General features: G+C 35.6%; 1 protein-coding gene across 15 annotated transcripts in view; it reads left to right on the forward strand.

The window, feature by feature from the left end:
• GPD2 (glycerol-3-phosphate dehydrogenase 2) overlaps positions 1 to 26997 on the forward strand; it is a 179597-nt gene that overhangs the window by 119485 nt on the left and 33115 nt on the right. For 11 of the 15 annotated variants that reach the window (XR_010150101.1, XR_010150102.1, XM_016949838.3 and 8 more), the window contains exons 9-16: positions 2814 to 3007; positions 14278 to 14412; positions 14808 to 14983; positions 15532 to 15663; positions 16579 to 16737; positions 24340 to 24452; positions 24533 to 24611; positions 25147 to 25245. Coding sequence is in view for 9 of the 15 variants with exons in the window: in XM_016949838.3 (XP_016805327.1) it covers positions 2814 to 3007; positions 14278 to 14412; positions 14808 to 14983; positions 15532 to 15663; positions 16579 to 16737; positions 24340 to 24452; positions 24533 to 24611; positions 25147 to 25245 (1087 nt within the window). In the remaining 6 variants the exon portion in view is untranslated. The remainder of the gene's footprint in view (positions 1 to 2813; positions 3008 to 14277; positions 14413 to 14807; positions 14984 to 15531; positions 15664 to 16578; positions 16738 to 24339; positions 24453 to 24532; positions 24612 to 25146; positions 25246 to 26997) is intronic. The other 4 variants (XR_010150104.1, XR_010150106.1, XR_010150103.1 and 1 more) reach the window with 1 other exon arrangement.

Consider the following 26997-nt stretch of genomic DNA (forward strand, 5'->3'; position numbering starts at 1 on the left):
GGGAAGAAGGAAAAATTGTTTTAATTTCGGAAAACACAACACAGAAATTATTTTTAAAGCTGCTCTTTATATTAAGAACAAATCTGGAATTTCCATGAGAGTTATGGGTAGATGCTCTTCCAAAAGCAACGATAATACACCAAACGACTGAAATACATGAAAATAATCATCTCTGTTTAGCCTACTGGTGCTTTTTACTACTGACAAGAGGTCAATTTTTTTCCTATAATGTGTGTACATACTGTTAGCTCTAACACTGATTGCTAAGTAGTTAACAATAAATTGATTTCAGTTTAACTAAGGGCACTTCAGGAAAGTGATGGTCTGCATGAGAAAAATATTCATTACATTTAATCCTAGACACACACATAAATTAGCAGCAAGCTTTTCCTCCTGATGTCAAATGAATCATATATATTGAAAAAAGACCTATGCCTTGTTGCATTGCGTATACTATCGCTATAGTTGATATCCATTCTCAAACTTTAGTGTGAACTTGCAAAATTAATCCTTCATGAGAAAACAAACTTTTCCCGAAGGGAAAGTATGAATTAGGTAATTTAGAGCTGATGAAAGATATTTCCAAGTGGATTCTTAAATTTTTATACCATTCATTAATAGCTTTGTCTTCCCTCTGTGCTTGTTAATTTTATGTTTGTCACATATGTCTTCACTTAAGCAGTTGATTCTCTACAGGTTCCAGTTACATGTGTGTTGGTAACCATCATGTTCACCTTTTAAACTACTTTATTGCATTGCAAGTTTTTAAAAGATTCAGTAGTTGTGCATTTCTAATGGTATTTCCTTTTTAGGTTGATGAATATTATAATTTTATGATTAAATTTATCATGTTTATTATTTTAGACACATCATATGATGTCTGCTCCTTGATATAGTCATATAAAACATGTCAGCATATAATTTGTTTATCAATTGTTAGAATATAGAATTTTTTTGTTTCAATATACTTCTGTTTATCAAATAGAATGAACTCTGAGTGTTCTAATCTCATTTCTAATCTCAAAGTGACTGATGTAATCTAAGGGCATATCAATCCAGGATCAAAAAATATACTTAGAAAACATGTGACTAGTTTCTTCTGAGATTTTTGGATAGTTTTATGATAAATACAAAGAAAAAATAATCATATTTAGAGAACAAAAATACTTGTTATTTGTAGTTTTCAATACATTAGAGTAAAAGTAAAATGATTTTCTCTAAGTAACCCTGAGTGAAGGTGGGACTCTGAGCTGAGGTTTAAATGATTGCAGACTTCCAGGGTGCTTTTTGGATTAGCTAAGTAGAAGAACTTCTACCCACTCTCTCCGATGTGTCTCAGATAGGCTGTGAACAGTGACTTCTTTCTGCTAAGGCTGAGTAGACATGGCAAGCGTTTCATGCGGCTGAGGGTTTTTTGAAGAGAAAGACTCACTCCTTGTGGTTTAAATAAAGAAGATACATTAGTTAAGCTGCCTATATGTTTCTTTTTTATATAAAATATTATCATTATTTTTTACACAGTTGTTACCCTCTCATTTTTACACATTGGGATAAATCATTTTTTAAAAAATGTTAAGGGAATGATGATAAAGATAAAAATCTGACTGTGTGTCTTTTTAAATTTTTGTGTAAGAGGAGTTTCTTGAAATTTGTTCAAACCAAATAGAATTACGTTTCCATATTAAAAAATAACATTAATAGAAGCTAAAAACATATTTATAGAAAATACTAGTAACACTGGCTTGATACAAGAATCCAGTCAAATAGAAGCAGCTATCTGAAGATTTGTAGTGTTCTACTTGAATAGGACACTTTAAGATTCCTCTCACTCTTTTAGTAACATCTCCAAATTTCTTTGAATGGCTAAGGAATGAAATAAAACATCAGCTTTTAGTGATTTAAAAACAAAATGATGGGTTTTGTTAATGTTTGTTTACAGTTGTCTCTTCTTTCAAATATGTTTTATTATTTGATTTTAGAATAGTAAATGTCAGTAAATATTTTTGACTGTAGTTTTGGGAGATTTTATGTAGTCTTTCAGTAGAGGCAGCATTATACCTTGATTTAACATAGTACACTACTAGTGTCTTTTATGTAAAAGATTTTCATTGCTAAAGTGTCCTCTCCTGTTTGACCTTATCCTAGGACATTACTATTTAGGGAGTAGTAAAAAATGGAGCTCTTTTCTTCTAGATGCACATTTTGAGATTTTTGTAACCTCGAAATAAAGTAGGAAATCTCATATTTGGTGAAGTGGCACAAGTTCATCTAGGCATAAAGTAGTAAAGAACTTTGTGATTACATTTTAGTTTCTAGAAAGGTAGACCCTTCACTTTCTTATGTACTCCTGAGAATTTCTACTGAGCGATGAAATGTCAAATGTCTCAGGAAAATACTTTGGCTATTCTTGAAAAAAGGCTGAAGACATATCCTTAATTTACCATTATAAAGGAAAGTATAGACATTTATCCTGCTGACATTATCTGATGTGAATGGTCCAAGGAGTATGAAACTCAAACAGTAGGAAGTTGAAGCCCACTTTCTTAATTAGCCTTGCATTGTTGAAGTGGGGAGGGAAGGGGTAGCTCTGCTGTGGAATATTATTATCATCACATTTGTTTCATTCTGTTTTGTTATCTAAGTTATTTTTTTCTTTTAGGAGTTTCTAGATTAGGGTAGGGGAAGTGCAAGTAATAGTTCATATCTTTCTTTTTTGCATATTTGAGAATTAATGAATAAATAGTTTTTCGAATGCAGATTAATGTTAAACTTCTGGGATTTTCAGAAATAAATAATCCTTCTTTGTATCTCAGCCCAGAGAGCATGGGACTTCTTGACCCAGCGACCAGTGATGGGCGAGTTATTTTCTTCTTACCCTGGCAAAAGATGACGATCGCTGGCACTACTGATACTCCAACTGATGTTACACACCATCCAATTCCTTCAGAAGAAGATATCAACTTCATTTTGAATGAAGTGCGTAATTACCTGAGTTGTGATGTTGAAGGTAACTAAGCATTCCTTTAAGTTTGTCTCTCTGTGTCCATATCTCCCAAGCCATTCCAGCTCTCACTGGATAAATGCTATGTCTCCAGTCTGACTCATCTTCACACTTGTCCTCTTGTGCCTCTTAGAACATTTATGAGGGCCAAATTTTAACATAATGGGGAGAAATTGCCTTTTCTCCTCTCCTTTCTATACCCACATGAAACTTATGCAGTCCTCTTCTGATAATTCCTAATGGCAAGATCAGAGTAGCCCCTCTAGCTCTGAACACTCATGTGCTTCCAGAAAACGATGAAATGTGTACATCACAGTTTAATTTCTGCAGCTTAGGAATGTCTAATTTACAGATGCAGGATATCAATAGGAAATAATTAAGCAAATAAACGAGAGGCTGGAACTGTATTTGTAAGATGCTTAATAGTCTGTTACTACATGGAAAGTATAATGTTGACCAGTGGGTTTAGCAAAGAAGGATAAGTTACTTATTTTAATGGAAAAAGCCAAAGTTTACTTCCTTCCTATTCTTACTGGGGCATTTCAACTTGACTGTCAGAGCATTTTCCTTGGTGATTTATATAGTTTTTTGTTTTTTTCATTCAGGCCAGTCTCAGAAGTTCCCCAACATTGTGCTTCTATATTTCCTCTCTCAGTTGAGTCTCACCATGCATCTAGTCACTCAAATTAGAAATGGTGTGCTTATTTTTGGTATCCTTTCTCTTTCCATATCCAGTCTAATGCCTATCTATGCTTATTCTGAATACCAGGCAGGTCCATCAGCCACTTCGTTGCCCTGGTTCACATCTGTGCCATTTCTCACTGGAACAGTTGCATTGGCCCCACAATGGCCTCTTTAGGTCAGGTCTCTATCCCTCTCCAGTCTAATCCTTCTACCAGAATTTTCTTTCTAAAACACAATTCTGATCATCACTTTTCTGCACAAATATACACTTTAGATATCTTCTCATTGACTTTAGGAAAAATGCTAAATTCTCTTGCATGAAACATAAAGCTTTTTGTTTTGTTTTGTTTTGTTTTGTTTGAGATGGAGTCTCACTCTGTCACCCAAGCTGGAGTGCAATGGTGTGATCTCAGCTCACTGCAATCTCTGCCTCCCAGGTTCAAGCGATTCTCCTGCCTCAGCCTCCCAAGTAGCTGGGATTACAGGTGCCCACCACCACGCCCAGCTAATTTTTTTTTTTTTTTTTAGTAGAGACAGTGTTTCACTATGTTGGCCAGGTTGGTCTCAAACTCCTGACCTCATGATCCACCGGCCTCAGCCTCCCAAAGTGCTGGGATTACAGGAGTGAGCCACCGTGCCTGGCCGAAACATAAGGCTTTTTACAACTTGTCTTTGCATGTTTATATTCAACTACTCCCCATCCGTGCATTCTGTGGTCTAATCATGTCTTATTAGGGTGAATATTGTTTTCTTAGGTTTCATGTCTTATTATGTTGAATCTTCGTGTCTAATTTAGGTTGAAGCTTTGCTCTGGGACACCCTTTTCCCCAACTCTTCATCTTGGCAAAATTTTTATACTGGAGAAACCACCTATTCTTTGTATTCCTGTGGGATGTTGGTCATATCGTTTGTATATCACAACATTATATTATAGGTAATAGTCCAAGATGTATTCTCACTTGAAGCTCCTTGAGGGTAAGGATTCTTTATTTGTGTTTAGCTACAAATCTTGATTATCTTATTTGTATGCTACTCATGATTGTTTTGAATTAAAATAAGTTAGTTATGGATTCATGGTTTTTGATATGGTAGCCATTTGAAAATCTATATTAAAGTATACAAGTTTACGATTAAAAATAATCTTCATATATTTATATCAGAAATCTTATAATGTTGATGTCAGTGAAGGACATGGAAAAGCACTATGTTAGTCTGAATGCAACTCACTAGCATCTGTGTATCCTTTTTCCCTAAAGGATTTTTTTTGGTTATGTGATCATGCATTTGTAAACAAAATGCTTCAAAACTGCTTCAAAAATGGTTCAGGTGACTCCTAGTTTAATTGACTAATCCATATTGTATAGTATTAATTGCTTTTAATCTAAAGTAATGGATGTAATTTCATTCTTAATAGAGTCTCTTTGGATATCTACAATAATAGTATAAAAGATACTAAATACATATCATTGAAATCCATGTGTGGTTAAGGTTTATACTCACACACATACACACTCATACATGGTATTTGAAAAATAGTTTGACTTGTTTAACATCCATGTTTAAATACTGAAACTGCGTTACAATTTTAGCTTGGTACTTTTTTTTCATTTTGTGTTCTAGGATGAGCTTCAACATTGGATTATGATTATATTTTAACATATTCATTATTGTTAATGAATCTTCCTTCATTTGTAATTTATCTGTATATAATATTTGTTGAAAGTGGGTTTATATCTGGGCCTGAAGATCAGGAAGTTTAGATTGTTGGAGCAAGATATAAAATTAATTCAAGAGCAGAGAACTCAATGTTGACAGTTTCCAAAATCTTAAAGTTCAAATGCAGCGAGGATGAGAAATGTAACTCCTTATCCTGCTAAGAAGCTGGATGTGCTGGAAGCAGGTGTGGGTTCCAGAAGGCTGCCGTGCCCATATTGTGGGTGGGGATCTCTACCCGTGAAGTGAGCGTGGGGCTTTAACGGAGACTGGATCACTTATGTTCTACCTATAAATACATGGAAGACTTGGCATACCTGGTTGGTCCATAAAAGTCTTTTCAATTAACATACCATTTTGTAGTCAGCGAATTGGTGAAACTAACAAATAGTTATTGTTAATTCTGATGTTTGATAAGAGTGCTTGAAATTAATATCTAAACATTGCAAACTAGGTCTTTCTCCTGGTGATCTGGGGACATCTTGAGATTAAGAGTCCTCCAGGGTAAAAAGCAGAAATGACAGCCCTTTCCTAGACTTTATTGATTTCCCTGTGTGCGGCACCTGTCACAACTTTTCTACTTATAAACTTACTCTTCAAAAAATAGTTAACAGTGATTCTTTATAGCTTCTTTTCATTCTTATTTCTAATTGACTGAAATATTCATATTTGAGGAATTATGCTTGATCTTAGTAAAGAGTATCAGTTAGCTGAAGTTTGTCTATATCTTAAAATGAGGCCAGTCAAATCCATATTTTTTCTCAAGGAATTTTGGTGAAAGCTGCTATTCTCTTCTAGGCTGATGAAATGTGAAAGAGAAGCTCAGCTTTAGCCACCATTCAGTTATTCAATTACATGCTACTGTTAAACATATTTTAATATTTATAGTTATATGCCTCATTTTTAAAAACTTCCTATTATTGAGCACTTCTTATGTGAGACACTGCTAAGCAAGCATATTACCTGTTAGATCTTTGATTCCTCCTTAACAACCTTATGAGATTTATTTAATAAGTCCCACTTTCTAGTTGAAGAAACTGAGGCCCAGTGACATTAAGCTTTTTTTTTTTTTTTTTTTTTTTTTTTTTTTTTTTTTTTTTTTTTTTTTTTGAGATGGATTCTCACTTTGTGGCTCAGGCTGGTATGCAGTGGTGTGATCTCGGCTCACTGCAACTTCCGCCTCCTGGGTTGAAGCAATTCTCCTGCCTCAGCCTCCTGAGTAGCTGGGATTACAGGCGCACGCCACCACACCCGGCTAATTTTTGTATTTTTAGTACAGACTGTGTTTCACCATGTTGGTCAGGCTGGTCTCGAACTCCTGACCTCGTGATCCACCCGCCTTGGCCTCCCAAAGTGCTGGGATTACAGGTGTGAGCCACCACGCCCAGCCTAAGCTTTTTGCCTATAGCTAGTTAGTATTGGAGCCATAATTTGAGTATAAGTAAGTCTGGTTCTAATACTTGTGCTTCTAAATATTGTGCAGTACTCTGATTGTTGGTTCTGGGTTTCCTGATGGGATACTATGTGCACTAGGGAGTGGTAAGCTTATCAATTCATTTCATGGAAGCTGCTAGATACCTTTAGCATGACAATGACCTTTGCTCTGCACTGACCTTATTTGAATTTGAATGTTAAACTGGAGGAGGTTTCCTGTCTCATAACTAATCCCTTGGGCCAGTCTTCTTTACAGATTTAAAAAATAAAATTTCATTTAGATCCTAGAGCAGTAGTTTTGAAGTGTTTTACATTCACCAGGGTTGAAATAATCATTCTAAAAGGATTTATTAAATGGGTAAGTAAAATTCCAACAACAGTTTCTGAGCCTCCCCAAATGGCTATATCCTTAAGAAAAAAAAGTGTCAAATCTTAACACTCCATGCTATTCACAGCAGCTGCCACACTTCTGCAAAATGCGTCGGAACAATTCTGAAAAGCATTTTGCCTGTTGGGAATAAGACCATGTCTTCTTTTACAATTTAGAAAGCTTTCCATTCACAGGCTGAATTTTCTAGATTACTTGTTTGTTCTTTTCTGAAATGGGTAATTGATAGTTCTGCGTTTCGTATTGAGTTAGGAAGAAAAATGATCTTTTGAAAAATGTATCATTAAGTCTGCTGTGTAGAGGTTAATCAGAAGGATGCAGTGACAAAACTAAGCTATGACTTAACAGGATTGAGAGAGACAGAAGATTTGCTGAGTGCTTTATCCATGTAGCTTTTCCTGGAGTACTTCTTTAGGCAGCTTCTCTACTTGTACACAGGTTTTCACATAGGCAATTAGTAGTGTTTATAGATTGCCTGTTATTCAATTAACAACTGAGCTGGCCATATCAACTCACTGCAGACCTGCCTTTTCATTGCCAGAGATTGTACCAGGGTTATCAACTTACACAGGCTTGGATGTCTTCCAGCTGTTTAATTATAGTGTCACACGCTTTGCTTTTTCTAGTTTCATTAGTTTATAAATGTAGTATGGTATCTTATTTCTGTGATTAACACTTCATTTCAGCAGGTTAAACATGCTGGTAGAGAAGTATTGATTTCTGACACTATTTCCCCTGTATTCATTTAGATATTTTCACATGCCTTTTATTGATTGTTTTTTGAAAGTGGCAAACATGAAAAAAAAACCCCAAAACATATGCCTAAATAACTAATGTGAAGCTAAACCGCACATTTACCTCTTAATTGTCACTTCCTGTGGGCTTTATTTTCTACTAATTTTTAAAACAAACACTTATCTTGCGAAGTATAAGAGTAAAAATATGAATTATAGTTTGAAATAATCACATCATACTTAATTTTTTCAACTAGCCATGAAAATTGTCTATTCAACTTTTCTATTTATATTTTACCCTTTACATATTACATTACTAAAATCTGAATGAGTTATTTTTTGGGAATGTAATACAAATGATTCTTAAACATGATGGTAAGAGTATTTTGCTTTAATATTGCCAAGTACTTTTATAGTTGTCACTTAAAAAATTAACTGGGTGCCCTCTAGGTGAGCCAGTCTAGTAAGTGGTCTTTAATGATGGATTTTTCTCAACTTTATTTAATAGTAGTTTTTTTCTTTCATCTTGTTTTATTTAAAGCGTTCATGTAATTTGGAAGGGAATATCCAGTTGTTCAATATATAGTCACTAGAAACCTACATGAAGCCTAGCATATTATCTCAGAGGCCCAAGCGTTCTTGCTTTGGTTTTGGTAATACCAGCTCTTATAGTTTGATATAAAAAGTTTAGAGAATGCTTTAATATTCCACTTAATATTTACTGATAACTATATATGACCCTTTACTAGATACAGTATTTGGGGTATTGAAAAATATTATAATTGACACTGCTGGAGACTTTCAGCATGGTGAGAAAGAGATGAAGCAATAATGAAATTTTGTTAAGCTATCCTGGCAGTATGAGAACTAGAAAAAATTTGAGCTGTAAAGCATAGAGGCCATGAGTTATGTTATTTTCTTCACATGTTATACCATGAACAGTTAAAGTGGGTGATGGTCATTTATTAATCTTGACTGTAACCTGTATGGTAAAACTGGTTTCTGGGTGAGAACTTGAGGGTGGAAGTACTTAATTGAATGAAAATATGTTTCATTTGTTTGAATTTATGAAATTAGCAAGAGAGGAGGAAAGCTTGAAATGGTACATATTGACATGAATGACAATAAAGTGTTTAGGAGCTATTACAGCAGATTTTATTTTATTCTCATGAGCAAAGGAAGTGCAGTCCAATTTCAGTGAAAGGATGCTCCGTTGGAGATGTAGGCAAGGTGGCCAGTAGAAATAACTAGCTTAATCTACCAGACAAGTCTGAGATCTACTGCTTGGAGGCTTTTTACTGTAGAGCTGCTCTGTGCTATATGATAACCATCAGCCACTTGTAGTTATTTAAATTTAAATTAGTTACAATTAACTGAAATTTGAAATTCAGTTGCTCAGTCAGGTGAACCACATTTCAAGCGCTTAATAACCACATGCTACATTAGTAGGCTAGCGAATTGGATCGTGGAGCTATGTACAGAATGTCTCCATCTCTGCAGTAAAGTCCATGGGACAGTGCTGATCTTGAGAATCTAGAGGTGTTTAAATATACACTTAGAGAAAGACATACTCAATTTAATAGAATCGTTGAATTTGGGTTTTTTTGTTTGTTAAGTAAAATAAAGAAATTCATTATCTTGTAAAACAAGAACTCCAGATACAACCAGCCTCAAGAGGTGATTAATGATTTGTCAGGGTCTAAGATATATTACTCTTATTTATCTTCACTCTGCCATCCTCCAAGGTGGTTTCATCCTAAGGTTGTTTCCCCTGTGGTTACCTCATGGCTGCAACAGCAGCATGCAGAATTTATAGATATCCCAATGATACTTTATTCAGACTAGCATCTACTACCTTGAATCTTTCTTGAAAAAACTTTCGTTAGGGTTTAACAATGTACAAGATTTCCACTGTGGGTAAATAGGTGATATGGAGAGGAACCTGTTAGCTTCGTCAGTTGCTGTCTTTTATTCAAGAAGTTGGAATTAATGTCTCACATGTTTAGCTGTGCTGTGCCCCTTAGACATGGATTATACCCAAGGTCCTGAGGAGTCATTACTGAATGAGTGGTGAGGAGGTATAAGCTCTTAATACTTCAGTGGCAAATAGAGTTTTGAATCATCCATAAAAACCATTACATCTCAAGGTTGGGAGGGGAACTGTTGTAGGTAACCTGATCCAACCACCTTCTGGTCTAATACTGTACAAATCCTGTAGGCCATAAAGACTAATTCATATTTTAAATAAGGAAATTTGATCATCCTTAAATGTATTATTTTCAATAAATTTATTCCCAACACTCAACTGATATAATTCTCAGGCTAAAAAGCTGAATCCTCAGATGTCAAGCAAAGTAAATTAAAGTTCTTAACACATTATGAACTCTTTGTGACTCGGAATCTTTTCTTAACTCTTTTTTATTTTTGACTATCAACTCCAGGAGTATTAAAAATGGTATCAATATAGATAATGTTTTACATAGTATTCCTGGATGAATGAAAAACTTGAATGTTTCAGTTTCAGACAATACAATTTCATAGATGTGCTTTTCTGCCTGTTATAACAGAAAAGGTAAGGCATTTGCCACAGATTATTTGCATATGCCTCAAATTTACTCTGCAAAGCCTAATTTTCCATCAAATAACTTTAAAATTAGTCAGAGAGCTTCAAGAGTTGGAACCAAATTCCTGATCAGTGTGGCTACCTAAGGAATTTCACAGACACTAGAGGGACTGTGGGGTGACCACAATGACGTTGTAAGTGGGTTTGCTAACTTTTATTTTTATCTCAGAGGGTGATGTGAACTCTAATGGAAAATAGTGGTAATTTCCTAGTTAGGTTTTTGGTAACGATTAAAACACTTTTTATAACTTGTTTTGAGGTTTTATATGACTGGTAAAATTGTGTAAAGCAGGAATTAATCCCCATTCCACAGAAGCCATCCAGATTAAATCTGTTTAAGAGAATGCACACATCAGAGGGGGCAGAGCTAGAGATGGAATCCCAGCATTGAGATCCTGTATTGTCTCCAGTTAGTAAGACTGAGAAGGCTTAGGCTTTCCTCGCCAGTTAATTATGTTGGTGTTTCAGTTACAGTGTTTGGATTATGGGTTTGATTAAACATCCTGTAGAGGTGATGGATATCTACTCTTTCAGATTATAGTTATGTCATGTCAAGAGTGTAGCCTTTAAGAATCTATAGTAAAATATGCCAGATTAACTTGAGTTGAATTTATTTTTAGCAGAAACCTATTATTCATTTTAGATCAAGATGGAGAAATTATCTGTCATCCAACATAGCTTGTTTTGCTTATACTTGGTAAGGCATGGTTTTGTTTTATTTTGTTTTGCTTCAGTAAGAACTGTTCCAATCATTTCAAGGAGTCTTTGTGACTTTTTACACAAAGAGTCTGCTAGATATATACCTAACTACTTTTCAAGTGGTGTTGTATATAAATATACAGGATGTTTACTGTACAAAGGCACATGACCAAGGGTTGAGTGGAAACTGAAATCCAGCCCTGCCCTCTGCTCACAAAACTGTGATCCCTGAATGGGATTTATGGATTTGAACTAAAACATGGACATGGTATGGGCTAATAAAGGTCCTGATACTTCCATATTCTATGTAAAATATTTCCTTAACCCTTTCGTAATTTGAGACTTGAATTATATCAGTTTATCCTTTTATCTTGATTTTTAGATTATGGTTAAATATGCAGAACATAAAATTTACCATTTTAACCATTTTTAAGTGTACAGTTCTGTGGCATTACATACATTCACATTGTCATGCAACCATCACCACCTTCCATCTCCAGAACATTTTTGTCTTCCTCAACTGAAATTCTGTAACCATTCAATAGTAACTCTTATTCCCCCTCTCCCAACCCCTTGGCAACTACCATTCTACTTTCTGCTCCTATGAGTTTGAGTACGCCAAGTACCTCATAGAAGTGCAATTGTACAATATTTGTCCTCTTGTGACTGGATTATTTATTTAGCACAATGTCTTCAAGGTTCATCCATGTTGCATGTGTCAGAATTTTCTTCCTTTTTAAGGCTAGATAATAGTTCATTGTAAGTGTATGTTACATTTTATTTATTCATCTGTTGATGGACACTTGGTTTGCTTCTACCTTTTGGCTGTTGTTAATAATGCTATGAACAAGGTTGTAAAACTTTTCTCTGCTCCATTTCTTTGGAGTATATACCCAGAAGTGTAATTGCTAGATCTTATGGTAATTCTAAATGTTTAATTTTTGAGGAATCGCCATACATTTTTGATAGTAGCTGCACCATTTTACCTTCTAACCAGCAGTGTACAGGGGGTTCAGTTTCTCCACATCTTCACCAGTATTTGTTATTTTCTGTTTCGTTTTGTTTTTGTTTGATAATATCCATTTTAATGGGTGTGAAGTGGTATCTCATTGTGGTTTTCATTTGCGTTTCCCGAATCATTAGTGATGTTTACTATCTTTTAATGTGCTTATTGGGCATTTGTATATCTTTTTTGGAGAAATATTTATTGAAGTCTTTCATTTTTCAATTCAAGTTGTTTGCTTTTTGTTGTTGCATTTTAGGAATTTCTCATATGTTCTGCATATATGATATATTCTTATCAGTATATGATTTACAGGTATTTTCTCTATTCTATGAGGTACCTTTTCATTCTGTTAATAGTGTCTTTTTAATATTGATGAAGTGTGTTTTATCTATTTTTTTCTTTTGTTGCCTGTGCTTTTGATGTCACATCCAAGAAACTATTGACAAATCTAGTGTCATAAAGCTCTTCTTATATGTTTTCTTCTGAGTTTTATAGTTTTAGCTCTTATGTTTAGGCCTTTGATGCATTATGAGTAAATTTTTGTATACGATATAAGATAAGGGTCCACCTTCATTCTTTCACATGTGGAGATCCAGTTTTCCCATTATCTTGAAGTTTTCAAGACTATATACAGTCAATTTTTTATCAGTATGGGTAATTGCTGGGAGTATGATGAAGAAGGAGGGCACACATGACCCCAAGTCACAGTTGAAGCAAAATTATACTCACGTTTCTGTTATCCAGCGATGGATTAGCTGATTTACCACAATAAATGCAGCAGGACCAGGTAGGCATTATTTTCCCAGTAGTCTATATCATCAGGCAACTTTCAGTCTGGTGCCCATAGTCAGCTCCCATAGCTAAGCCATTCCTGAAGCTGATCTACATGAAGAAGGGCAGATTCCGAAAATTCTGCCCTAGGGTCTTGCCCTTGTACCTGATAGACGAGAACCATAGCTCACCTTCTCTCTTCAGTCATTTTTAGATTAGTAATGAGTGCTGTTCAACAGCTGTCTAATTCTAATGAAAACTTAATCAGCCTGGATATAGTTGGGCATTGTATTTTGACAGAGATAGTAAATATATTTTCATGGCATCTTGAGTATTGAAAGAACTTCCATATAATATAATTCAAGTGTAATGTACCTACTGGGAGAAGCCAGTATACCTGTTTCTGTGTCAGTGCTAAAAATAATGGAATGAGAAAAGAAAAAAGGCAGAGTATGGAAGTTGTCAGAAGTTGAGAGACAGTACAATTTAAGAGGTAAGAATATGGACCTTAAACTCAGAAAGAAGAAGGTTCTGATGCTGTTTTACCATATATAAGATATTTGCCTTGGCCAGGTTTGTTGCCCAGCGTGGTTTGTTAAATGTTTGCATTCATCTGTTTTCTGATCTGTATGGTGAGAATAATAATAACCAATGCTATAGGGCTTTGTGAGATTAAATGAGATGTCTATGTCAAGTGTTTGCACAGTGGTAGGCCTGCTGTAAACACTCAGGAAGAGGGTGGTATTGATGAGGGGAGAAAATATAATATCCTGTTACAGGTTTGTTTAATTTAATAAGGATCTTTGTCTTCCCTGAGAAGAGATAGGAAGATGTATTCTAGAAGGAAATTTAACAATTCATGCATCGTTAGCATTGGTTTAGATTGTTTCTGCTTTTTTTTCTTTCTTGTTTTTCTAACTGCTCCAGGTTGCTTCAGCTGGAAGGTTGCTAACATTTGCCTCTTTTGCTTCCTCTGTGGTATCAATGTCAGTGATTTCCAAAGTTCTTTACTTTTTCATGGAAATTATCTTTGGAACAGAATAATTCTTTATGAGTTTTTCTTGTACCTGTCCACAAACTTAGTTCTCATCTTTAGGCTTTCTCTCCTTTTTAAAGTGCACACATGTGTATTCCTGTCACCGAACTCTTTGTATTAACTGTTTAATATTTTTGTCAAAATATTTTTGAGCAATGTTCATAACCCTTGGCATTGATTCCTACCAGTGAGAAGAGGGGACGTCCTGGCAGCATGGAGTGGAATCCGTCCTCTTGTTACAGACCCCAAATCTGCAGATACTCAGTCTATCTCCCGAAATCATGTTGTTGATATCAGTGAGAGTGGCCTTATTACTATAGCAGGTATGAGATACTACCTTGTTATTTTCTTTTCTTTTTTTTTTGTTATAGGGACAGGGTCTCACCATGTTGCCCAGGAGGGTCTTGAACTCCTGGACTAAGGTGATTCTCCCACCTCAGCCTCCCAAAGTGTTGGGATTACAGGCATGAGCCACTACACCTGGCTTTCTGTCTTGTAATTTGGATGTGCTTTAGATATAAGTTTGACTTAAATTGTCCTGCCAGAATCTCTTTTAACTTTATTGAACAAGCATTTTTTTTATTCTGAGTAGTTTTACACAATCCCATGTTTGTTACAAACAACAGGAAAATTTTGTTATTGGTAAGTTGATATATGGTTAATTATAAGAAAAATAAGGGGTGGCAACCCGATGAATTGTCTATCAATTTCTTTGTAGGTGGAAAGTGGACAACTTATCGGTCTATGGCAGAAGATACCATAAATGCTGCTGTCAAAACTCATAATTTAAAAGCAGGACCAAGTAGAACAGTTGGGCTTTTCCTTCAAGGGGGTAAAGATTGGAGCCCCACACTCTACATTAGGCTTGTCCAGGATTATGGACTTGAAAGCGAGGTGAGTGTGCATTGCCACATCATCTTACTCTTTACCTAATCTCTCACTGCTGCCAGTGACAGAACTGGCAGCAATCAGGTCTCCCTGATTGAGATTTCCTTTTGCTGAATACATTTCTGCCAGTCTACTGTGGAAGGAAAAAAAGATGATCTTACTTTGCTTTACTTGCCCAACAAGCAATGTACACTTTATGAAATGTATTTTATTAAAAAGTGGAGTTTATTTGGTTTGTTTCTAGTGTATAGGGCATCCCAAATTCTGTCTCAGGCATGAAGAAGGCTGTTCTTCAGAAGTGATATCAGGAGCAAAATGAAGCTGAAGCTTCATCAGTCATTGATGCAGTGATACATGTGTAAGAGAGTTAGTGCTGGCCTAAGCATTCGAAGCCCAAGTGGTTTCCTCCCACAAAATCAAAATCTAATACTCTCCGAGAGCTATTAGTTACAGGCTGTAAGAAAACTGACAAGATAAGCATGTGTGCTTTTTGCTTTGTGCCTAGAAGCTATTGATATTCAAAGTGCCTGCCTAACGCAGCTTTATTTCTCTAGGTGGCACAGCATCTTGCCGCCACCTATGGTGATAAGGCCTTTGAGGTGGCCAAAATGGCAAGTGTGACTGGCAAAAGGTGGCCTATTGTTGGAGTACGTCTTGTGTCAGAATTTCCATATATTGAAGCAGAGGTATGTGAATGGTCACATAGGAATTTCATGTCTGCCATGGGATACCATTTATCTGTTCATTTGTCATCTTTAAAAATTATATGTAGCTAAGTTTTAATGCACATATGTCAGCTAAAACCAGGACTACTATGTCTTTCCAATACAGATCCTTTTATTTATAAAATTTTAATCTTAATTCTGAAGTGATATTGATAGTGGTAATAATAACAACATAAAATATAGGTTTCTTTTTTCTCCATCAAACTGTCACCAAACGTGTTAATTCACAGTTGTCCCTTTTGTGCATTTGCAGCTCTTTAAGTTTGTACCACTCATGTCCTACCTACATATCTTGTGACAGTTTCTCAAAGGTTTACGTCTTGTTTCCCATCAAGCTTTCCAGTTTTGTGAAATCAGAGACCAGGCTTTGTATTTATTTGTAATTCACTGTGCCTTAAAATATCGATGTCCAGTGAAAATTTACTTGTTGATTAAATTCAGGATTCCTATATTCTGGTTACTCTAAGACAAAAAACTATACAGACTAAAGAGGTGAGATCATAACTTTTTGACACTCGTCCTTTTCCTAGTCAGCTATGTAAATTAAAATCCACATTATGTATAAGCATAGAGAGGTAAGTGATGACTGTGGATGGTTAATGAGAAGTGACGCAATTTGCATGTTTATGCCAGGTTCTATTCAGGAAAAAGGCATTAACTCTTGTCCAATTTTTGCCATTTTCCAAACCTCCTTTGGCAGGCAGATGGAAAACTTGTGTGATGCCACTATTTGTCTCATGCCTGCTGGAGGACCAGAGAGTATAAAGAAAAATATTACCTTTGTGAAGCACACATTTATTTTTTTTAAGTGAAGCTTTATTTCCCATTTTCTAAAGAAGAGTCTCAACTAATAATTTTTCTTTAATTCAAACTCAGGTGAAATATGGGATTAAGGAGTATGCCTGCACTGCTGTGGATATGATTTCACGTCGTACTCGCCTGGCCTTTCTAAATGTCCAGGCAGCAGAGGAAGCCCTACCCAGGATTGTTGAACTGATGGGCAGGGAACTGAATTGGGATGATTATAAGAAGCAGGTATTATATAGAAGTCTTTAAAACCACAATTCCTATTGTAAACGCGGAATGGCTTAATTTGTTAGTAGAAGCTAGCATAGTTTTTGATGATAACCTTAGATTTCTTACCAGTTTTTCTTTGTGTGTGTTTAATATTGTTAGGCCTTAGGAAAATGGAAAGATATTCCATTTAAATTTAGTTGTTTATGGAAAATCTCTTGTAGAAAATGCTCATAAATTTGCGGTCATAATTCCTGAAAAAGAAAGATAATAATGATTGTAGTATGGAACCTTTTCTGGTTTTCATTGAAAACACTCTTGAAACGTAATCAGTGAAATGCAAACTCCTGCTAGTGTGCCTTTGGTAAGAAATGTGGTTTTTCTTCCTGAGCACTAAATGCTTATCATTTGTGTCATTTGAGATTTTATATTTATATTCCAAATTTTAAAAGCTGGTGATGCTCAGATGCATACACACACACACGCACAACACATACATACATACATATACACGCACACAAACACACGTACAGGGTTAGGCTAAGTAGATCTTTATGTTTTTTAATTAACCCAAACTCTTGTGATATGCAGAGGGTAATGAAGCATTTTTATATATTCATAAAATACTTTCTGTATTCATTGGGTCCTGTTCCTTTCTCCCAGGATCTCTTGAACCCATTTCATTTAGGCACTTTTGCCACCACTTTGCTGCATTAGCTCTGGTCAATCTCACCAGTAACCTCCATGTTACTCAATAAATTTGTTAACTTGCAGTCCTTGTTTTACTTGGCCAATTAGCAGCATTTGACACAATTGATTCCCCCCTTCCTTCTTGAACAATATTTTGCTTTCTGGAACACCACCTCTCTTGGATCTCCTTTTACCTTCCCAAAACTACTACTCCTATAGACTTTTCCATGTCATAAATAGCTATCCTTCAGTTACTCAAGCCTAAACATTAGTATCATACTTTATGCATTCTCTTATACCCTATCTAAATCCATGAGCAAATCATACCATATTTATGTTTAAATAACTGAATTCAACCCTCTCATTTAAAAAATTATTTTATTTTTAATTTTTTTTTTAACAAACACTTGTGTTGAAGTGAATTCAACCGTTTCTTAACACATCCAACTTCCATCACCCTGATTCAGGTCACCGGTATCTGTCACATGGATTACCGCAATAGCTTCCCTCCCCTTAACTGGTGTCCCTTCTTTAACAACTTCAGAGTTCAGTTTATTAATACAAATCCAGATCATTGGATATGTCTGTGTGAAATTCAAAGGGAAGGCTTGGGCTAGAGATATAAATTTGAGTTGATATTTAAGCCATCAGACTGGATGAGTTTATATAGGGAGTTAATGTAGTCAGATGACGAAAACAGTCCAAAGGCCAAGCACTGGAGCACACCAAAGTTTAGAAGCATAGGATATAAGGAAGAATCCAGGAAAAAGAGAAAATAATAGCTAGTGAGGCTAGAGGAGGTGTAAGAAGATGCAAGAGGGAGTTTTGACCTAGAAGGTAAGACAGTATATCTTAGTTCATTTGGGCTGCTATAACAGAAATACCATAGACTGGGTGGCTTAAACAACAAACATTTATTTCTCATGGTTCTGGAGGCTGGGAAGTCCAAGATCAAGGCATCAGTAGATTTGGGATCTGGTGGGGGCCTGTGTCCTAGTTTATAGACAAACATTGTATTGCTGTGTTCTCACATGGCATGAGTGAATGAACATTATTGGGCATCTATGATACGTGCTGACAGTGCAAGGAAAGAATTAGTCACATGGCCTGTTTTTAAAGTATTCTCATTCTGGTATAGATTTCCAAAGATGATTACATATCAGTCACCTGGGAAATGTGGGAGGAAAGGGTTTGATTTTAGGAGTTCCTTAATCCTGATCATGCCTCTGACAGGGATAAAATTTACCCCCATGTTATAGCTGAGAAAACAGGTTCACAGAGTAGGACTCTTTTCAGAGTTTATATCAACAGTCAATTGTAAAGCAGGGATTGAAACCAGGTATTCTGATCCTAGAGCATAAGCTTTCTCCATCCTGTCTTGCTGTGTCTGCATTAGCTGTACTGGTTTATAGCTGTTGAAGAAGTCTTGAGCTTTAGTTTGATTAGCTAAAGCTCCGTACAGAGGCAACACAGGAATGAAACTTTACTCCTGTGCTTCTGTCAGTCCTTTTTACCATATAGAAGGATTGGGGATAATGTGTTCTTCCAAAAATTATGGTTGGAATGATTTGAATATGCAGGAACATATTTTATGCTAGGAATTCAGGCTGTAGGAGGTAGGAAGGAGGAAGAAAATTCTGTAAACTGGTTGTGTTTGGCCCTACTAAGGAAGCTAGATTTAACTTCAGTTCATATTTTATGAACAGATTTATGTGCTCAGAAATGCTCTCCCATCCCCCTTAACAAAGTAACATAAATAAAGACCTAAAGCTATTACTCAGTATCTGAGATGTAGGAGTATTAATGAGAGCTGTGGACAGTCTAGAGAGAACAAAGGAGGGGGGAGAAAGAATTAAAAGGTTAGAAAGTTGGACTTCTGAGAAAAGGTTAAAAGCATTGGGATTATTTAACCTGCAAAAGTGAAAGAGGAACAAGGTGATAAATAACTCTCCGTAGATGAATTGTGCTTGTTTTTACCAGTCAATACTTAATGAGTGACTTGTATACTGAACATTACACCAAATATTTTAGGAGAATACTAAATAGCTCATAGTTTTAAGATCTTAAAATCTAATTGGGTTGTTATAACACATGTATAGCTCTGGCATTTATGCATAGTTTCCAAAATTTGGAGAAATATTTCGAGAAACTGTCACTCAAGACCAAAATCCAACCAACTTGGAAGAACTGATTAGGGAAGAAGGCAATGTCTTAGGGAGTTGGGGATTGTTAGAGGAGTTGGCAGGAACATTTAGAGAAAAAAAAAACATTGCCAAATGGTGTTCTGCAGGGTACAAATTAATATACGTGAAAGGATGACTACATGGTCAAAAGAGAAATTCTGAGTTAAACAAGTAAAACCACTTCCTTTAGTGCAATTGCAATTAGAACCTTTAAAATGGTTATGTATGTTTTCAGTTTCCAAAAAGGAACTTATTGGAGACAGACCCAATTCTCACTTTTTGGGAGAACTGGGTAGGAAGGGAGCTAGTACTTAGAACATATTTTGGGAAATGCTGCCCCATAGGATTTGATAAGGTGGATTTTATCATGTTCAGACAAAAGATCCATTTTTCATTCAGAGACTATAAAGAGAAGACATTTAAGTAGACTGAGAGTCTCACAAAAATACATTTTTTTTTCAAAATTGATTCCAATGAGGAGGAAAAATGGGAGGCATGTGAAGACTTTGAGTGACTGATTAAAGCAAGCTGATAAATACCAAATGTAAAACAGATAGAAGCCAAGTGCTCAACAATGAAAGGAGCGATATCAGGAATAATGTGGATGTGTATGAGTAGTGTCAGGTATTGTTTGGGTGTTGGGGAAAAAATACTCAGGGCACCAAATGTAATGTTTAAAAGTTGAAGGAAAAAACAAAAGCAAATAAGACCTAATCTAGATCATTGCTTAAGGTGGCAGGCATCATATTCTTGAATGCTGGAGAGTAAGGAGAACTATTCAATTTATAATTTACTACCAATGTCTTTTTCCTTCTCTCTCCCTGTTTTTATGTGTGAAAAGAGCAAAATATAAATGTTGGTAAGAATGAATAGATATTGAAATAGGAGGCTACTCTGAATGAGTTTTATGCCAGTCCAGAAAAATTATACCTTAGAGTACTCAGAGAATTTGCAGTTAAGATTCTCTTGCTTGGGATCAGCTTACTGTTGAACTTTAAAATACTGTAGCAAATAGGAATGGGACCAGAAGACAGAATGGGCAAATGTAATACCAAATTTCAAAAACGAGAGGAAAGAAAAATATAGTTTGCAACCTAGAAACTAATGGTCTTGGCATTGATCTTGCGTGGTTTTCTAGATTGTGACATTTTAAGTTTATTTTATCAGCATTTATCAAGAAATAGTGATCACGGAAGCTAGTAAGGAATCACTTAGGCAAAATCATTTCAGATATATCATTTTCTTTTCTTTTCTTTTCTTTTTTTTTTTTTTTTTTTGAGACAAGGTCTTGCTATGTTGCCCAGGCTGGAGTGCAGTGATGTGATCATGGCTCACTACAGCCTCAAATTCCCAGGCTTAGGTGATTCTCCCACCTCAGCCTCCCAAGTAGCTGGGACTACAGGCATGCACCACCATGCCCAGCTAGTTTTTAAAATTTTTTTTGTGGAGACAGGGTTTTGCCATGCTGTCCGGGCTGGTCTCAAACTCCTGGGCTCATGCGATCCACCTGCCTCAGCCTCCCAAAGTGCTGGGATCACAGGCATGAGCCACCACACCCGGTCCTCATTTCCTTTTTAGATAGAGCAAGCAGATGGCTAGATTAGGGAATTTTGATTCTATAAAGCATTTTAGAAAGTCCCGTATGATATCTGTAAAATTGGTAGATTTATAACCAGTTAAATGACAGTGTTGGCCTCAGAAGAGGTCTCTGGTAGTAAGTCATAAGCACCTTGTCCTAGATCTTGACCTAGTCTACCTTGATTCAAATGGTTAAATTACAATGTTGATGGCATGCATCTTTGATGTACCAATAATAAGATACCAGAGGGAGAGTGAATGTTTGATGATGGATTGAAACAATGGGTGAAATTTCATTAGATATAATTTAATAGAGATAAATGGCAAACCTTACATTAGGTAGAAAAACAACTCCATCCATTCAAGATAGATTTGACAAGGCTTAACAATAGCACATGTGAAAAAGAAATATGGTTTTAGTTAACTGTGAATGCATAGCCGTTAACAGTGGACCATGGCTGCCCCCAAATTCAATTGCAACCTTAAGCCGCATTAATAGAAATCATATATCTAGATTGATGATGCTGATAGTTACTCCCTTCTAGGTACTTGCCAGATCTCTGTTGCAGTGTTGTATTTTGTTCTGATAATTGTATTGTATGACAAACCGGTTGTGGTCTGGAAGAAATTATACAACATGGTATAGGGATTTGAAATAATGTTTTATATAGTAGTTCTAGACTAAAAGAAAACTCTTAAGGAGGAAAGCACATGATACTATCTTTAAATACTTATTAAGCTGTGATAAAAAAAAAAACATTAGGTTTATTCTACCCTAGGAAAGATTTGTTAATCCCCCCAAAACTGGAAGAATTTCAAGGAGGTAGATTTAATCTCACTGTAAAACCTTCTAATAATTGGAAGCAACTTTCAGCAGTATTAAGTTACCTCCCCAGTGCTAGAGTTGTTTAGACAAAGGCTTTGTTCTTCCATTTTTGGAATGTTATAAAGGAAATGTGGGGTAAGGGAAGTACATTGAGTACCGTTTATGAAAAAATATCTTCCAGCTTTGAAATTCCGTAATTCCTTGTTTGATGGAGTATAGATAAATTACACATGCAATGAAGGGCCATAAGTCGAGAAAGAAATTGTTGTTGCAGGGAAGCATCAGAGGTGGCATTTCCAAGGAGATGGATTTTGAACAAGTTGTGTAGAAAATGGCTAGGTAAAAGTGGTGGAACAGCAAAATAATTTTATTTATGACCACTGGTGGATTTTCTTATGAAAAATCTGCCAGTGAAAAATGTCCTTGGAGATGGAGACTTCACAGACAAATTTTGTGTATGAGATACACATGCACACATACACACACACAAACACATTTTAAATTTACTTTTTTAAGCTCAGAGAATTATTCACGTTGATAATTTTTAATTTTGTTATTTAAGAACATGAAGGAAGAATGTTTCTAGTATCTATTTCCTAAGAAAAGGAAAGCAGGAAAGGAATCATGTCAGAAAAATCAACTGATGGCTGGGCACAGTGCCTCATGCCTGTAATCCCAGCACTTTGGAAAGCTGAGGTGGGAGAATGAATCACTTGAGCCCAGTAGTTCAAGACCAGCCTAGGCATCATAGGGAGACCCCATCTCTACAAATAATAATAATAAAAAATTAGCCAGGCATAGTGGCATGTGCCTGTAATCCCAGCCACTTGGGAGGCTGAAGTGGGAGGATTGAGCCTGCATGGTAGAAGCTGCAGTGAGCCATGATTGTGCTACTACACTCCAGTCTGGGTGACTGAGCAAGACACTGTCTCGGAAAAAAAAAGGTTTGTCTTCTCAAGAAAAATCAATAAGGGATCTTATCATCAACATAACCAAACACATATAAACACAGTTCATGCAAGTGTATGTGTCATTGCTTCATTTTCTTCATTTCACTTCACACTGGCACTGTTCTTCAGACCAGAATTTGGGAACCATTGAGTTCACAAGATCCTTTGATGGGAATTTGGGGAATTTAAGACTTGTTCTAGGTTATACTCAATGACAGTCAATTTCGAAATCTCAGTGGTTCATCGCAGCAAGCATTTCTTTTTCCCTCACATTACATGAAGGCTGCGTGTTAGCTGCTGTGGCTCTTCTCCACATTCTAGATTGGCTTCAGATCTCATCTGAGATGTGCCCTTCTTATGGCACAGGAGTAAGAGAGGCTAAGCAAAACTATAAAGTTACCATGAAAGCTTTTACTCAAAAGTAGCATATATCGTACCTATTCATGTTCCACAGTCCAAAGTAAGTCACATGGCCAACTCACATCAATACAGTTGAGAAGTATATGTGTGTATATGTGTATGTGTGCGTGTGTGTGTGTAGCATAATATATATATGAGGAAAGAGATTTGTGAACAATATATGCTACAATAAAGTCATTTCAGAAGTTTTTAGATGGGAAAATGACATGATGAAAACTAAGAAAAACAATATTTGCAGCAACAGTTAGTATTAATTGACACTGAGGACATTGAAAACAGGAAGAGTAACTTGAGGATAGCTTATTTCTTCTCATGACTCTGTAACTTCACCTAAGTATCAGAATCCCAGTGGCAAAATCTCAGCACAGCTAATCTCATGAGATATACCTTCACACTTCATGTCACATTATAGTGACAAATCCAAGTTGTTCAAATCCAAGATATCTTCACCTTTAATTACTTTTTTTTTTTTTGTCACCAAACTACAAGAATTTGATCCTGTAGATTTTGTCGGTCAGTTTCTGTGTAAGAATACTCAGCAGTACAAAGAAACAAAATATTGAAACATGCAGCAACATAAATGAATCTCAGAATTATTATCCTTTGTGAAAGCAGTCAAACACAAAAGACTACATACTATATGAAACCTTTTATAAGAAATTCCAGAAAAGGCAAACTCTGGTGACAAGAAGCCAGTCAGTGTTTGCCTGTGGCTAGAGATCATGGGAAGGGATCAGCTGCAAATGGACATGAGGAAAGTTTTAGGGTGATGGAGATGCTGTAGATCTTAATCATGGTAGTAGGTACATTTTATTCAATATAAATTATACTTCAATGAAACTGGAAGAAATAAAAAAATTGTGCTGGTTAGATAAGTAAGGATCAACTTCATTTTCTGAAGATCAACAGTAAAAAAAGGAGGAAAAAAATCAACATTTCCATGTATCTTTGAACTTTGTGTGTATCTCTGTTTTAGGAACAACTTGAAACAGCCAGGAAGTTTCTATATTATGAAATGGGCTATAAATCTCGATCAGAACAGTTAACAGATCGCTCTGAAATTAGCCTACTGCCTTCAGACATTGACAGGTACTTATAATAAGTGTCTATCTCTCTTTTTTTTTGGCCTATGTAAGTATATTTTTCCATTATTTAATCTTGTGTTCCAGGTATAAGAAGAGATTTCATAAGTTTGATGCAGACCAGAAAGGCTTTATTACCATTGTTGATGTTCAGCGTGTATTAGAGGTAATTTTCTTTGGTTCGATGTCAGCCTCTGATACTAGAAGAATATAAAGATATTAGATGTTTTTCTCATCTAGGGTTTTCTACAAGTAATATTTTTGTTATAATTTTTAAAAGATTTAGTAACATTAGTGAAAGCATATTTATAATTTTTTTTCTTTTTTCTTTCTTTTTTTTTTTTTTTTTTTTTTTTGAGACAGAGTCTCACTCTGTTGCCCAGGATGGCGTGCAGTGTTGCACGATCTCAGCTCACTGTAACCTCCTCCTCCTGGGTTCAAGCGGTTCTCCTGCCTCAGCCTCCAGAGTAGCTGGGACTACAAGTGCGCACCACCATGCCCGGCTAATTTTTAAAATATTTTTTGCAGAGATGGGGTTTCTCCATGTTGGCCAGGCTGGTCTCGAACTCCTGACCTCAACTAATCTGCCTGCCTTGGCCTCCCAAAGTGCTGGGATTACAGGCATGAGCCTCCTTGCCCAGCCAAAGCATATGCATAATTTTTAATCAAACTGTATTATTCTATGCTTTTCTTTTACTTAGAGTATCAATGTCCAAATGGATGAAAATACACTCCATGAAATTCTAAATGAAGTTGATTTGAATAAAAATGGACAGGTTGAACTCAATGAATTTTTGCAGGTGAGTTGTGGTGAAAGGAAACAAGGATATTTGCTTTTATCTTTTGTTTGTCATGATCATAAATGCATGTTCAAGAATGGATATTTAAGTCCACACAATTGTCAGATTATTCTGAAGAAGAAGAAAGCTCGAAGCCAGCAGAGGTTGATATGTCTGCCCTCAAGTGTAAGGCTCTACTGTGGTGCATGTTCTTTTCCTTTTTTTGTATAAGAAACATTCCATTATGTTGGGCAATTTAGATTAAATCCAAGTTATTTATCATAAAGGGTTGAATATGAAGCATGCTTTTTAAAGACGTATGCCATGGCATATCAATGCTGGACCTTTTTCTTTTACTTACTTTTCTTTTTCTTTTCCTGTACTTCATAAGAGACAACACAAGATTTCTAATCTTTTATGTAGAAAATTTTTAAAAAGTATGGTTCTATTCACTAATGAATCATATTCATTTGAGAATTTAGTGATTAGATTCTGTCATTATAAAGAACTAGAAAAACATAAGGAAGGAAACTTGTATTTTGGGGTCAAGACCACATAATTTAAGTATTTCCATTTCCAATTGTTAATTTATTCAAGGCTCTGTTGTTTAATCTTTGTAATCATGCAGGAAATAAATTTTGTTACTTTAACTTCAAACTGGATGCTACATATCGTTTCTTAAAAGAAATTTCAATAAACCCATACATTATTTCTAACTGTCCATATGACTCTGATCATATGAAGAATGTATTGGGTTTCCAAGCAGCTAGGTTTTTTTCTGTAGTGCTTCTTGGGCAGGTATTTCAAATGAATGCCAGGTCTTGCTTGCACCATGGCAATGATGAATGCTGAACATGAAATAAATTAATGCTGGGGATTTTGGTCAATGTCAGCCCTTTCTTCACTGTGTCAAGTTAAACAAACAAGATCAAGGCAAAGGAAATGGTAATTGTCTCTCTGGAGATGAGCTGCAGATAAGAGCATTGTTGAATCTAAATGCAGAAAATTTTCACAGGTTGTGTCCAGCATTACAAAAAAGAATGTTTGGTTCTTTAGCTTACTGTTTAACTAAATACACATTTTAAATTGAATTTAAAATTTATGCTTGGGAATTAAAACACCATTTAATGCATTTTTTGTGTAGTTTTTCTGGAGAATATTTTATTGTTGCCCTCACAATGTTAGAAAACTTTTCTTCAAAGAAATGGCCTGTGCTTCATTTCATGTGTTGTAAATAAACAGCATAATTTAGGGTTGAAAGACATGGCACTTTAGAAACAATAAGAATCTGATTTTATGAATATGCTATGTGGTTTAGGTTTTAAGTAATTTTCTTGAATGCAGTTGAGTTAAAAGCAGGAGATAATTGAAACTATCTGCAGGTTTTCTTGTAGAGTTTTTTTTTTAAATAATTGAGTATTTTTTGTCCAATTCCAAATGAAAGGGACTATTCATGCTTTTACTAAGAACAAATACACAGTGTGATTTTCAACTTTAAAATGCTGACCATATTCCTCATGAAATATATTCACACCCAAATGTTATTTCTTTCTTGTAATATGGTTTCTAGATACATGTAGTGTTTAAAGAAAACTTTGAGTTTTTAGAAGTTGGCACATCATATACTGTCTATGGCTTAAAAAACCTCTAGCTTTGTCAGTTGTGTTAGCTCTGATAAACTTTGCAGGTCTTCCTGGAATCAGAGACAAAGCAATAAACAATAAATTGTTCCGTCTTTAGATGTCAGCATTGCTTATGTTACATCATTCCTCA

Source organism: Pan troglodytes, chromosome 13, assembly GCF_028858775.2.
Source record: "Pan troglodytes isolate AG18354 chromosome 13, NHGRI_mPanTro3-v2.0_pri, whole genome shotgun sequence".
Classification (NCBI taxonomy): domain Eukaryota; kingdom Metazoa; phylum Chordata; class Mammalia; order Primates; family Hominidae; genus Pan; species Pan troglodytes.